General features: G+C 41.7%; 1 protein-coding gene across 2 annotated transcripts in view; it reads right to left on the minus strand.

The window, feature by feature from the left end:
* The window catches only part of mios (meiosis regulator for oocyte development), a 56,117-nt gene that overhangs the window by 2,122 nt on the left and 39,068 nt on the right, over window positions 1-14,927 (minus strand). For both annotated transcript variants that reach the window (XM_033045804.1, XM_033045812.1), the window contains exons 8-10: window positions 13,144-13,296; window positions 7,384-7,588; window positions 1,692-1,821 (exon numbers count right to left, since the gene is read on the minus strand). In XM_033045804.1, coding sequence (XP_032901695.1) covers window positions 1,692-1,821; window positions 7,384-7,588; window positions 13,144-13,296 — 488 coding nt within the window. The remainder of the gene's footprint in view (window positions 1-1,691; window positions 1,822-7,383; window positions 7,589-13,143; window positions 13,297-14,927) is intronic.

Genomic DNA, 14,927 nt, shown 5'->3' on the forward strand with positions numbered 1-14,927 from the left:
CCTTTGGCCACTGGAACATCAATATCCCAACATCTGTTTACAATAATCTCAGACTAATCTCAGTATTCGTCGTATAAACTCCCACTTTCCACCATTGTACAAGGGGCAATTTTGCACTGTCCAATTAACTTTCAACAGTGCACATCTTGTCAAAAACAGCTCAAAGTTTAAGCAAACTCCACATTGTAGCATTAAAGGTCAGGACAGAATGCAGATCGCTGGAATTGCGAGGGCAGCAGGTCTACTATCACCACCACAAAATGAATGGGAAGGACCAGAGCTGCAGGCACTTAAGAAAACCAAGTCACACAAGATGTTGCTAGGATTTATGCTGACATTTTTTCATCAATCCCAAATTGATTCTGAAATTATTTCACGGTATTGTGAAAATACCTTTCACAAGCAAGGGCAGCATAGTGGCACAGCTGATTGATCTGCTGCCCCAGCGCCAAAGACCCAGGTTTGATTGTGACCTAAGATGCAGTTTGTGTGGAATTTGCATGTTCTCTCTGTGATTGCGGGTTTTCTCTGGGTGCTCTCTGTGATAGCGGGTTTTCTCCGGTTTCCTCCCACATCCCAAAGACATGCAGGTTTGTAGGTTAATTGGCTTCCGTGTTTAGGGAGTAGATTGAAAAAAAGGGATGAAATAGAAGTAGTGTGAACAGATGATTGATGGTCAGCGTGAATTAGCCGGGCCAAAAGGCTTGTTTCCATGCTGCATCTCTAAATGATATAAATGAAACAGACCAACAGTTTGTACAGCACAGATAAAGGCCCCTCTGCTCCATTTGCCTCTGCTGACCAATATGTCTCAATTAAAGCTTCATTTGCCTGCATTTGGCCCATATCCCTCCAAAACTTTCCTTTCCATGTACCCATCCAAATGTCATTGAACTATTGTTATACCAGCCTCTCCCATCTCCGTTGGCACATATACCCACTACTCTGGGAAAACCCATCAGATCACCTTTAAATTGTTCCCCTCTCAGCTTAAACCTATGCCCTCTAGTTTAAGACCCCCATACCCTGGGAAAAGACCACCCTATCCATGTTCCTTAATGTTGTTAATCTATAAATGACACCCCTCGGCCTCCTTCACTCCAGGGAAAACTATCCTGCAGTCCAGTCAACATCTTGGGAATATTGTTTTTAACTTAATGATTTTTCAATAATTTGAATGCAGTTGGTGAAGATCAGTCTGTAACATAAGGATACAAAACATATAATCAAATGAAACGTAGAACATGTCCGTCAGCACTCAATGTCTGTGCCGAACTGGATGCCAAGAGACTAACCTCATCTGCCTGCACATGATCCATATTCATGTATCTATCTAAAAACCCACTATCATATCTGCCTCCACCACAACCCCAGGCTAAGAGCTCCAGATACCCACCACTCTGCAAAAACGCCCACTCACCTTAAAACTTTATGGCATGGGAGGCTTGAAGGATTGTGACCTACTCCACTTTATACCAATCCTGCATAGCTACCCGATTAATTTTCATTGATATGGCATGGGTAGCATAACCATGACAGAAGGTTACAATTTTTTTTGAATAGCAGAGCAAATCTTTAGCAGATCAATGAAATATCAATTCTGAAAATTATAATCCATACTTAATTCGCTATCAATTAAGTAGCCTGCTGTACCTGTGCAAATAACAGTCACATGGGTATTTAGCATTTACCTGAACCAACTGAGCATATGACCAGCATGGCCTCCATGACGACAATTTTGGCACCAAGTAAACCAGTTATTGAACTGAGCCAGTTTTTTGTCTTTGCTGAGATCAACCTTTTCATCGGACTTTCCCGTTCCTATTGCAGAAAAGGCATTCAATTATAGCAATACACATTAAAAAATATTAAATAATGATTGCTCTCTTCCTGACTTTGTTGTTAAGAACTTAAGGATTATTGATTCAGTTACTTTCAGAGAGGGAGAGAGAGAAAGAATATAAATTAACATTTTGCTGTCTAGTCATCAGTGTCCTTTTAGATGACAATAGGTGCAGGAGTAGGCCATTCGGTCCTTTGAGCCAGCACCGCCATTCAATGTGATCATGGCTGATCATCCCCAATCAGTACCCCATTCCTGACTTCTCCCCCATAAACCCTGACTCCACTATTTTTAACCCTATCTAGCTCTCTCTTGAAAACATCCAGAGAACCTGCCTCCACCGCCCTCTGAGGCAGAGAATTCCACAGACTCACCCCTCTCTGAGAAAAATTGTTTCCTCGTCTTCGTTCTAAATGGTTTACTCCTTATTCTTGTATATTGTAAATAGCTGCGGTCCCAGCACCGAGCCTTGCGGTACTCCACTAGTCACTGCCTGCCATTCTGAAAGGGACCCATTAATCCCTACTCTTTGTTCAAAAAGGAACTGCAGATGCTGGAATATCGAAGGTACACAAAATTGCTGGGGAAACTCAGCGGGTGCAGCAGCATCTATGGAGCGAAGGAAATAGGCGACGTTTCGGCCTGAAACATCGCCTATTTCCTTCGCTCCATAGATGCTGCTGCACCCGCTGAGTTTCCCCAGCAATTTTGTGTACCAATCCCTACTCTTTGTTTCCTGTCTGCCAATCAATTTTCTATCCATGTCAGCACCCTACGCCCAATACCATGTGCCCTAATTTTGCTCACTAATCTCCTATGTGGGACCTTATCAAATCCTTTCTGAAAGTCCAGGTACACTACATCTACTGATTATCCCATGTCCATTTTCCAAGTTACATCCTCAAAAAATTCCAGAAGATTAGTCAAGCATGATTTCACCTTCGTAAATCCATGATGACTCAGTCCAATCCTGCTACTGCTATCCAAATGTGCGGCTATTTCATCTTTTATAATTGACTCCAACATCTTCTCCTTAACCGATGTCAGGCTAACTGGTCTATAATTCCCTGTTTTCTCTCTCCCGCCTTTCTTAAAAACTGGCATACCATTAGCTACTCTCCAATCCACAGGAACTGATCCTGAATCTATAGAACATTGGAAAATAATCACCAATACATCTACAATTTCTAGAGCCACTTCCTTAAGTACCCTGGGATGCAGGCCATTAGGCCCTGGGGATTTATCAGCCTTCAGTCCCATCAGTCTACCCAGCACCATTTCCATGTGAATTTCCTTCAATTCCTCTGGCCTGTGGCCACTAGTACATCAGGGAGATTGTTTGTGTCCTCCTTCGTGAAGTACTTGTTCAACTCGTCTGCCATTTCCTTGTTCCCCATAATAAATTCACCTTTTTCAGTTTTCAAGGGTCCAAATTTGGTCTTAACTATTTTTTTCCTCTTCACATCCCTAAAGAAGCTTTTACTATGCTCCTTTATATTATTAGCTAGCTTACCTTCGTACCTCATCTTTTCTCCCCGTATTGCCTTTTTAGTCATCTTCTGTTGCTCTTTAAAAGTTGCCCAAGCCTCTGGCTGCCCGATCATCTTTGCTATGTTATACTTCTCCTTTATTTTTATACTTTCCGTGGCCTCCCCTGTCAGCCAAGGTCACCCTTTACTCCCCTTGGAATCTTTCTTCCTCTTTGGAATGAACTGATCCTGCACCTTCTGTATTGTTCCCAGAAATACCTGCCATTGTTGCTCCACTGTCATCCCTGCTAGCCTATCTTTCCAGTCAAGTTTGGCCAGCTCCTACCTCATGGCTCCATAGTCCCCTTTGTTCAACTGTAATACTAACACCTCCGATTTACCCTTCTCCCTCTCAAATTGTAGATTAAGCTTGTTTATAATTAATTAGTAAGAGGTACACAACCTCTTTGAAGGTTCTAAATGTCGGTGTTAGCAAACAAAAAGGTCCAAGTCCAACACAAACAAGGTATTTAAACATAATGCAGCAAACTTTTATTTCATTGAAATAAGTAATGTCTGCTTTCTAACAGGGAACCAATTCTAATAAATGGTTCACAGCCTTCCTTGGGGGGATGGATCAAAAATACATCTGTGCCCACTGTCTGTTTTGGTTTCCTCCCACACGCCCAAGACACCCAGGTTTGTAGGTCAATTGACTAAAAGTACAATTGCAAATTGTCCCTAGTGGTGTAGGATAGTGCTAGTGTACGGAGTGGTTGCAGGTCGGCATGGACTTTGTAGGCCTAAGGGCCTGTTTCTCTAAAATCTAAACAAGGGATGGGATGTTACTGCTTTCTATGTTACCGCTTCTCAGTCCCTCCCATTCCCCAAGTTTCTCAAGCTACATTGTAAGGGTTATGGTGATGAAACTTCCCCAAGCTGCAAAATATGAGTTTTCCCCCCATTTGTCCTGGTCGCATCGATGTTGACTGCGCTCGGCTGCATCTCTACAATTTTCAGTACCTACTCACACGCAGTCTCCTCCCACCCCACCCCACCCCCTCTCCTTCAACGACCTGCCTCCATAATCAAGACTCCTTATTCACTTCATAATTCAACCAATTTCAAAGCAATGTCACCACTCCACCTTTTCCCATAACTGCACAGAGCTACCAGAAGCAGCTAAAGAAACAGAATTATGGTCAGTAAAAAAAGACATTTGTATAGATAGAGGAAAGGTTTAGAAGGCTATGGGTCAAATGCAAGCAAATAGACTATCCCAATATGTCATCTTATCATGGATAAGGTGGGTTGAAGAACCCGTTCCGTGCAGCTCTCTTGACTATGTAAATTGTCCCTGCTACAAGTAGGTGGGGAAATGGAATTAATGAGGCTGTACAGCTGGCACAGACATAATGGGCCAAATGACTTCCTCCTATGTTGTTGGAAATACAAATATATATAAACAACGTTTTGGTGATGAGTTTAATTATGCGTCAACAAGCTTTGTAAGTGATTGCTGGAGTACAATTCTCAATAAGAGTGCAAGAGCAGCCATCCACTATTAGTACACAAAATCGTGCCTGCGATCTTTTGTTAGTCTTTACTTTCGCCTTGACTGCTATCTCCCACAGATGGCCAAGAAATGTCCATGGCCTGCCATGGGTTACTCCAAGATATATTGTTGTTGCATTAAAGCAAGTTTTTCTTTCCACTGCTAAAAAGATAAAAGCATATGTTGTTTCTAACACATTCTACACTCGACCCATGTTTCCACTGTACTCCAGGTCCCCAAAAGCCTGTGTACATTGTCATTGCAGGCAACTTTTCTTGATGTAGGTACATGTATCACTTGTATATATATATATATATATATATATATATATATATATATATACACACCCTGAAGGACCAAGATAATCATTCATTCATAATGGTTTGCCACTTGAAGAAAAGTATGGAGAGCCTGAGCACAGATCTAATGCTGCCAATTATGTCACAACAGACAATAGGTCATGAGACCACAGTGGAATCTGGTTTCAATTTCTGCATTCTGCATCTTCCCCTTTGCTCTACCTATTGTACTGGATTTGATTACATATATATGTATAGTTTAATCTGACCTGATTAGATAACATGCAAAACAATGCTTTACACTGTACCTCAGGACATATGACAATATTAAACCTGGACAATATTAAACCTAAAGAACCATCTCATGTTCATTAGTACTGAAAACCTGTCCTGCCAGGAATTGAAGATTGACACAAAAAAGCTGGATTAACTCAGCAGGACAGGCAGCATCCCTGGAGAAAAGGAATGGGTGATGTTTCTGGTCGAGACCCTTCTCCAAATACCTGGAATTGAAGCCAATTTACGAGGCATCAATACTTCAAATACTGAGCCATTGTTCGTTGATAAATTATGCAAAATAAAAAATTACAACCCTATTGGAAAACAAAAATTAGAAATAAACGATGGATCACCAATTCAACACTTTTAACACTGTTTCTCTTCCATTGATGATGTCCGACCAGCTGAATATTTCAAGCATTTTCAATTTTTTCCCCTTGAGATCAGCCTATGGTTCTTCCAAGTCAGTAAGTTTCTCTGAAATCGGGAATGGCAATGACTATTGCTTCTCGTCAGATTTATGAAATATCACCAATATTCATAACACATAATCATAACACATAACACTTGTAGGCTCAAAATGATGGGGGAATCTACTGGAGTTGTGCTTTTAGCAGAAACTTTTCCCTTCCTCATTGTAGTGACTGCAGTAGTTTTGTTCCTGGAAAGTGGCATCACAAGTAGACAGGGTGGTCAAGAAGGCATTCGGCATGTTAGCCTACATCAGTCAAGAGTATTGAGTGTAGACGTTGGAAGATCATGTTCCAGTTGTATCAGACATTGGTGAGGCCACATTTAGAGTAATGTGTTCAGTTTCGGTCACCCTGTTATAGGAAAGATGTTGTTAAGCTAGAAAGGCTGAAGAAAAAGTTTACTGGGATGTTGCCAGGACTAGAGGGCCTGAGCTATCGGAAGAGGTTGAGCAGGCTAGGCATTTATTCCTTGTAGCACATGAGAATGAGGGATGATCTTATACAGGACTATAAGATCAAGAGGAGGATGAATAGGGTAAATCAAAAGGGGAATCAAAAACCAGAGGACATAGATTTAAGGCAAGGGGGGGATTTAAGAGGAATCGGAGGATCGGAGGTGTGACTTTTTTTAAATACAAAGGGTGGTAAGTATATGGAACAAGCTGCTGGAGGAGGTAGTTGAGGCAGGCACTATCATAATGTTTAAGAAACATTTAGACAAGTACATGGATAAGATAGGTTTAGAAGGATATGGGCCAAACACAGGCAGGTGGACTGGTGTAGATGTGGCATGTTAGTCATCGTGGGCAAGTTGGGCTGAAGGGCTTGTTTCCACTATGTAGGACTAGGACTCTAGTCAGCTTCCAAAAGGAGACATGTTGACAGGACAGAAGATTTGGGGCAACTATCAGGGACCCAAAAACGTTAAATTATTGAGGGAGCAACGAGGAGAAATTCTTTACACTGAATTTCTAGAGTAGGAAATGATTTGCTGCAGGAAGTGATAGTAGTAGCAGAGTTTTTTTTAACAGAACTAAGACATAAGTGTGTGAAATAAACCTCTGACAATCCACTTTCCAATTGTTTGGAAATCCCGATGGTACAGCATGTGCATCACCTGATCGTTTTGCATGCTCCTTTTAACCTTACCCAGTCCTCATTTCCATGCACATTTTAAACACACTTGGTTCCTGTTTCCAGCGCTCTCTTTGAACTCAGACGTCCAATTTTCACTTGTCCTTTATGCTCATTTCAAGTAAAGTCCAATAGTCCATAATTTGCCAGTCTGACACCAAAACTCCTAACCCACACTGCAGTTTTACTATAATAAAATACTAGAACAGCCCCAAATAAGTGGTGTTAGTTTCCTATTATAAGCAAGGAAGGGGACAACAACTTTTGTAAATGATTGCTCTGGTTTACACTTCAGACAGATAACAATCTTATACCAATAAATAATGGTTACCTAAACAACTCGAAACTGGTGTTCCCATATTGATAAGACAGAGTGCACAACGTGGAAGAGGTTTACGACATCCTGGGCAGCTTGTAACCTTTGATTTGGTAGGAGAACCACTAACACCATACTGGCTGAAGCTTCTTCCCTGATGCGGCATGGCAGAACAGCTGTATGATATGGATTTTCCACAGAAGTTACAGCTCACAAACACCTGGAATAAATGCATTAATATACAGTTGTGAATGGGAAACGTGAAGCATCTTTAAAATAAAGGTTTGACCTTCTTTTCCTAACAAATTAAATGAAAGTCAGTGCCAAAATATAGTAATAACAAACATATTCGACATCAAGTTCACCAAGTATATTTTTAGTGCTTTAAACTATATACGTAGAATAGCTCTGTCATAGATCTATATATTTAGCCTTCAACTCAAATTTGCACAGGCAAGTTAGTAAAATGTAATCAAATGCTTCTGCCTTCTAGATACATCTAATGCCTCAAAATGCAAGACCAATATTTCCCTTTTAAATGGATGCAAGCCGTCAATAGGTGAGAATACAAGTTGACAACATAAATAGTATGCATAAATAGTAAATAGATAACATTTCAAACACAGTAAACCCTCATTTTAACAGACCTCTTTATAACAGATCTTGGTTATAATGGATGGACTGCCCACGCCACCCGGGACTCACACTGCGTCCCTGGCCATTAACAGGCCCCAGTTTAACAGGTGGGGGACCAGCATTCTGGCAGGCAGGTTTGCCACTGCTACACGGGTGGTTTTAAACTAAATATGGGGAGGGGGGTGTCAAATGGGATAGTCAAGGACGGAGTTAAAGGGAAAGAGAGTAAAGGGATAGTTAATGACCCAGAATTAACAGGAAAGAAAGTTCAGAAATTTTTTTGATTTTCTGTTTTTGGATTGAATTCTGTTTTTAATTTGTGTCATTGTGATGCCTTTAATTACTTGTTTTACTCCGATTATATGTTTTTATTTTCCGAACTATGTAAGGTGTCCTTGAGATTTTGTATGAAAGGCGCCCATTAAATATAAAATTTATTATTATTATTATTAGAAATGGGTAGGAGAGTATGGCCAAGTGTAATAGGGATCGATGTGAAAGGTGAGATGCGTAAGGAATTAAAAGTATTGTATATGAATGCGCGAAGTATAAGAAGTAAAGTCGATGTGCTTGAGGCTCAGTTAGAGGTTGGTAGATATGACATTGTGGGGATTACTGAGACATGGCTGCAGGAGGATCGGGCTTGGGAACTTAATATTCAGGGTTATACATCCTATAGAAAGGACAAGCAGGTGGGCAGAGGAGGGGGGGGGGGTAGCTCTGCTGGTGAGGAATGGAATTCAGTCCCTTGCGAAGGAAGACATAGGGACTGATGAGGTAGATTCACTGTGGATTGAGTTGAGGAATTGTAAAGGCAAGAAGACACTAATTGGTGTTATCTACAGACCCCCAAATAGTAGCTCGGATGTAGGGTGTAAGTTGCAGCAGGAGTTAAAACTGGCATAGAACAAAGGTAATGCCACTGTGGTGATGGGGGATTTCAATATGCAGGTAGACTGGGAAAATCAGGTTGGTTCAGGACCCCAAGAAAGAGAGTTTCTAGAGTGCCTCCAAGATGGATTCTTAGAGCAGCTTGTAATGGAGTCGACCAGAGAAATGGCAATTCTGGATTTAGTGTTGTCTAATGAACGAGATTTGATAAGAGAACTCGAGGTAAAGGAACCGCATGGAGGCAGTGATCATAATATAGAAACATAGAAACATATGATTAGTTTCAATCTGCAATTTGAGAAGGAGAAGGTTACATCGGAAGTGGCTACAAAGGGGACTATGAAGGCATGAGAGAGGAGCTGGCCAAGGTAGACTCGAAAGGGATCCTAGCAGGAATGACGGTGGAACAGCAATGGCAGGAATTTCTGGGCATAATCCGGAAGACGCAGGATCATTTCATTCCAAAAAGGAAGAAAGATTCAAAGGGGAATAGGAGGCAAACGTGCCTGACAAGAGAAGTTAGGAATAGTATAAAACTAAAAGAAAAGATGTATAACACAGCAAAGAGTAGCCGGAGGCCGAGGATTGGGAAACTTTCATAGGACAACAGAAGGAAACAAAACGGGCAATACGGGCTGAAAAGATGAAGTACGAGGGGAAGCTGGCTAGGAATATAAAGAAGGACAGTAAAAGCTTCTTTAGATATGTTAAGGGAAAAAGAGTAGCAAAGTCAAATGTGGGTCCCTTGAAGACAGACGGGTGAAATTATTATGGGTAACAAGGAAATGGCAGAAGAGTTGAACAGGTACTTCGGATCTGTCTTCACTAAGGAAGACACAAACAATCTCCCAGATGTACTGGAGGACAGAGGGTCTAAGGGGGTAGAGGAACTGAAATAAATTTTAATTAGGCGAGAAATAGTATTGGGTAAGCTAATGGGACTGAAGGATGATGAATCCCCTGGGCCGGATGGTCTGTATCCCAGGGTCCTCAGGGAGATTGCTCTAGAAATAGTGGACGCATTGGTGGTCATTTTCCAATGTTCAATAGATTCAGGATCAGTTCCTGTGGATTGGAGGATAGCTAATGTTATCCCACTTTTCAAGAAAGGAGCGAGAAAAAAAACGGGGAATTACAGACCAGTTAGCCTGACTTCGGTGGTGAGAAAGATGCTGGAGTCAATTATTAAAGAAGTAATAATGGGGCATTTGGATAGCAGTAAAAGGATTAGTCCAAGTCAACATGGATTTATGAAAGGGAAATCATGCTTGACTAATCTTTTGGAATTTTTTTTTAGATGTGACAAGTAAAATGGATGAAGGGAAGCCAATGGATGTAGTGTATCTAGACTTTCAGAAAGCCTTTGATAAGGTCCCGCACTGGAGACTGGTGACTAAAATTAGAGCACATGGTATTGGGGGTAGGGTGTTGACATGGATAGAAAATTGGTTGACAGACAGGAAGCAAAGAGTAGGAGTGAACGGGTCCTTTTCAGATTGGCAGGCAGTGACGAGTGGAGTGCCGCAAGGCTCGGTGTTGGGGCCGCAACTGTTTACCATATATATATATTAATGATTTGGAAGAGGGAATGAGGAGCAACACTAGCAGGTTTGCGGATGACACAAAGCTGGGTGATAGTGTGAACTGTGAAGGGGATATTAGGAGATTACAGGGTGACCTGGACAGGTTGCGTGAGTGGGCAGATGCATCGCAGATGCAGTATAATATAGATAAATGTGTGGTTATCCACTTTGGCGGCAAAAACAAGGGGGCATATTATTATCTCAATGGGGTGGGGTTAGGTTAGGTAAGGGGGAGGTGCAGCGAGACCTGGGTGTCCTTGTACATCAGTAACTGAAAGTTGGCGTGCAGGTACAGCAGGCAGTGAAGAAAGTTAATGGAATGTTGGCCTTCATAACAAGAGGATTTCAGTAAAGGAGTAAAGAGGTTCTTCTGCAGTTGTATAGGGCCACATCTGGAGTGTTGTGTACAGTTTTGGTCTCCTAATTTGAGGAAGGACATCCTTGTGATTGAGGCAGTGCAGTGTAGGTTCACGAGATTGATCCCTGGGATAAATGAGGAAAGATTGAAAAGACTAGGCTTGTATTCACTGGAGTTTGGAAGGATGAGGGGGAATCTTATAGTAACATATAAAATTATAAAAGGACTGGACAAGCTGGATGCAGGAAAAATGTTCCCAATATTGGGTGAGTCCTGAACCAGCGGACACAGTCTTAGAATAAAGAGGAGTGCATTTAAGACTGAGGTGAGAAAAAACATTTTCACCCAGAGAGTTGTGAATTTGTGGAATTCCCTGCCACAGAGGGCAGTGGAGGCCAAATCACTGGATGGATTTAAGAGAGAATTAGATAGAGCTCTTGGGGCTAGTGGAATCAAGGGATATGGGGAGAAGGCAGGCACGGGTTATTGATTTGGGATGATTAGCCATGATCACAATGAATGGTGCTGCTGGCTCGAAGGGCCGAATGGCCTCCTCCTGCACGTATTTTCTATGTTTCTACCACCCCACAACACCTAGGAGGCTGGGAGAGCTAAGCAGCGGTGTGACAAAGGGCTTTTAGTCAGAAACGTTAACTTTTTTCATTTATTTTTATAGATGCTTCTTGATCTGCTGGTTTCCAGCATTTTCTATTTCCATCTCAGATTTCTATAACTTTTAGATTTTTTTCAACTTTCATTATATGCCATGGAGAGGGAAATGCAGTCAGTGAATGAGCAAATTTTACTCGAGGGTCAACCTACCAATCTCAGTTGTAAAAGCTTTGTTAGTAAAGAGACCACTGCATGTGCAGCAGCCGCAAACACGCAATGAGACATGGGCAGACATCCAAGTGGAGGATCTGGCCCATTGTTGCAACACTAAATATCAGTATCAGTATCAGTATATCTTTATTGTCATTTTCCTGAGTACTCACATACCCAGAGGAAACAAAAAAACGTTACTCAACCAGTGTCCATTCAGTGTGCAGTACAAATAACTAGAAATAAAAAACATATATCATGAACAAATTAAATTAAACACTCTACTCTCTACTAAACATCAACAGGCGTTCCGATCGGCAGCAGCACGGCAGTGGCTCTGCTGCAGTGTGTCCAGGTTGATGCTTGGTACGCGATACTTTGGCAGGGGGCTAAGTCCGTTTATCAGTCTTATAGCCTGCGGTAAGAAGCTGAGGAGCATCCTGCTGGTTTTGCAGCTAATGCTCCTGTACCTCTTCCCAGATGGCAGGATGGAGAATATGTGATGCGATGGGTGGTAGGGGTCTTTGATGATGGAGATGGCTCTGTTGATACATCTCTTCCTGTATATGTCCAGCAAGAAAGGGAGTGGAGCACCAATAATCCTGCTGGCGGTCTTCACAATCCTGTCAAGTTGGTGCCGTTCGTACGCCTTGCAGCTCCCGAACCAGGAAGTGATGCCGTTGGTTAATGTGCTCTCGATTGTCCCCCTATAAAAAGTTCGTAGATGTGTAGTGGGGAGACCTGCTTTATATGTCTTAAACCCGAAATGTCTTAAGCCCGACATTTCGGGCTTAAGACATAGCAGACCCCTAAGTAGGTCCTGATCCAAAAGTCACCTATCCTTGTTCTGCAGAGATACTGCCTGACCCATTGAATTATTACCACATTTTGTCTCTTTGATTTTGTGAAGTTAGGATATTTAGTGTTGCAACAATGGGCCAGATCCTCCGCTTGGATGTCTGCCCATGTCTCATTGCGTGTTTGCGGCTGCTGCACATGCAGTGGTCTCTTTACTAACAAAGCTTGGGTAACGATTGGTAAATTTAGTAAGGGGGATTTCCATTACTCGAATTGCCGTAACATGTCAATCACCTGTATATTATCCCTATACCATTTCTCTCAAAGAAACAGGCAGATCTGTCAAAAACTGTTTATTTAATAGATCTATGACGACTCTCAATCCTATTATTAATTCCTAAATGCTGATACCATAGCCTGCATTTCAGCATTTTCCTCTCTCACCCCTTCCACAAACAGCGATTACATTTGCTATCTTCCACCCTGTAGGAAACAAACTTCAATGAGAAGTTTGACGCCATATCCTTCAAAATCCCAGAATATAAGAGCCAATTTCCCTGGAACTCTTAATTTATAGACTAGAAAACAATGAATTACCAAGTTAGTCTATTTTTGAAACAAGTTCTCCACATTAAACAAACATTTTTAACGTAACAATACTGCTCGGTCTGTTTGAAATCCATTTACCTGTGCAAGAGGTTTTGAAAACGGGTCCAATTTACTCCTGTGAATGTCAAATTCAGCCCTCTTATGCCAGAATCTCCAAGCATCAAGTAGGTTCCTGTAATTCTCAATCCAATACTGGACCCTAGGATCCTTCACAACATCACCGGGTGAGCCCTGAGGATGTTAAAATCTAAAATTTCACAAATGCATGCAATCACATTTAACAGAAAATGTATTTGTCAGGGTGGTTACCAAAAGAAAGTGCTGGGGTAAAAACAAAAATCATTATAGTTTAACATGTACTTTATGCAAATTATACTACAGTAATCCCATGGATCAAGAGTTGCAACATGACTAAAGTAACCAATTTTTCCAAGGCCAACGATTTAAAATTATTTAGATTATATCAAAGTAAAGTTCATAATACCAGCAACAGTTCATAATACTCTGCTGGAACCTCGTCTTCTTTTAAATATTATATAAATGCTTCAACCACAAACTATTTATATATTAACCCAAATTAATTACCAATCAAACCATTAACCGTTTAATGATTATCCCGTTCTTGGAATTGCTAACTCTAACCCATTCATTCATCTGACTAAATCATGACAGGACATCAAGTTGGCTGCAAATTCTGATACTTTAAGCCTCAGTATTAAAGCAACAACATAAACCAGTATTTTTTAATGAAAGGGTGGCACAGTGATCATGCTCCTGTACCAGCAAATCCATAAACTGTGATTAATGACCTGGAGACATGTACAAATATTTCTACTGTAGCCGAACGCTTTAAATTCAGTTGATCAAACAATTCTAGAATGAAAATGAATGCCCAATAATTAGCTGATGGCCCACAAAGAATAAAGGGGGAAAAAAGGCCAATACCATACAAATATTTGGTGGGAAATAGATGTTATTTCATTAATGTAGAAGTGCACAGGGCAAAAAAGATATAGTTCAACCCTCAAAAACTCCAGTACATGAAAACTCCAAATTACACTGCCAGTTCATGAACAACCATCATCTGTAGCTCCACTTGCTCAAATGGGAGTTCATTGGAAAATTCCACCAGGGGCGCCAGGGAGATGGCAGCCCTGCCGGCAGCATGTTTGTTTTTGCTTCCTTTTTGTTATTTTTTTAGTGCGTTAAAAGTTTGTTTTAATGTTCTTCTGTATGTTTTATGTGTGGGGAGGGGGGAGGGGATCAGGGGAAGCTTTATTCCAAGTTCCTACCTTCCCGGAGATGTGATCAATTTTAGGATCACATTCTCCGGGCTCTGCGGCCTACCATCGCTGGAGCTGGAGGCCTCCTCGGACTTTCGTGAGCCCCACCGCGGGGCACAGACTTAACATCGGAGCGGATCCCTTGCCTGGGATCGCTCCCACCGCGAACTTACCATCAAGGGCTCGCAGTTTCGGGAGAGGCTAGTCGGGAGCTCCAACGCTCGACCGGCCCGATGTGAGGTTCAATTGCCCAGTGCCGGGGAGCTGACATTCCCCTGATGCAGGAGCTGAACGCCTCGATGCGGAGGGCCCAAACGCCGCCAGCTACGGGAGTCAAGATCATCCCGTCAACGGAGTGCTCAAGGCCCCCGACCAAGGAAGAACAAAAGGAATGTGTAGGAGTCACTGTGGTGGATGTTCATGTTAAAATGTGTTTGAGTGATTTGTTGCTTTTAATTGTATGACTGACCTGGCCAATGAAATTCCTCGTATGTTGCAAAACATACTTGGCGAATAAAGTGTGATTTTGATTCTGATTCTGTTACGTTAAAAACAATTTTTTAAGAACTCTTCAGAAAG

This window comes from Amblyraja radiata, chromosome 2, assembly GCF_010909765.2.
Source record: "Amblyraja radiata isolate CabotCenter1 chromosome 2, sAmbRad1.1.pri, whole genome shotgun sequence".
NCBI classification, from domain to species: domain Eukaryota; kingdom Metazoa; phylum Chordata; class Chondrichthyes; order Rajiformes; family Rajidae; genus Amblyraja; species Amblyraja radiata.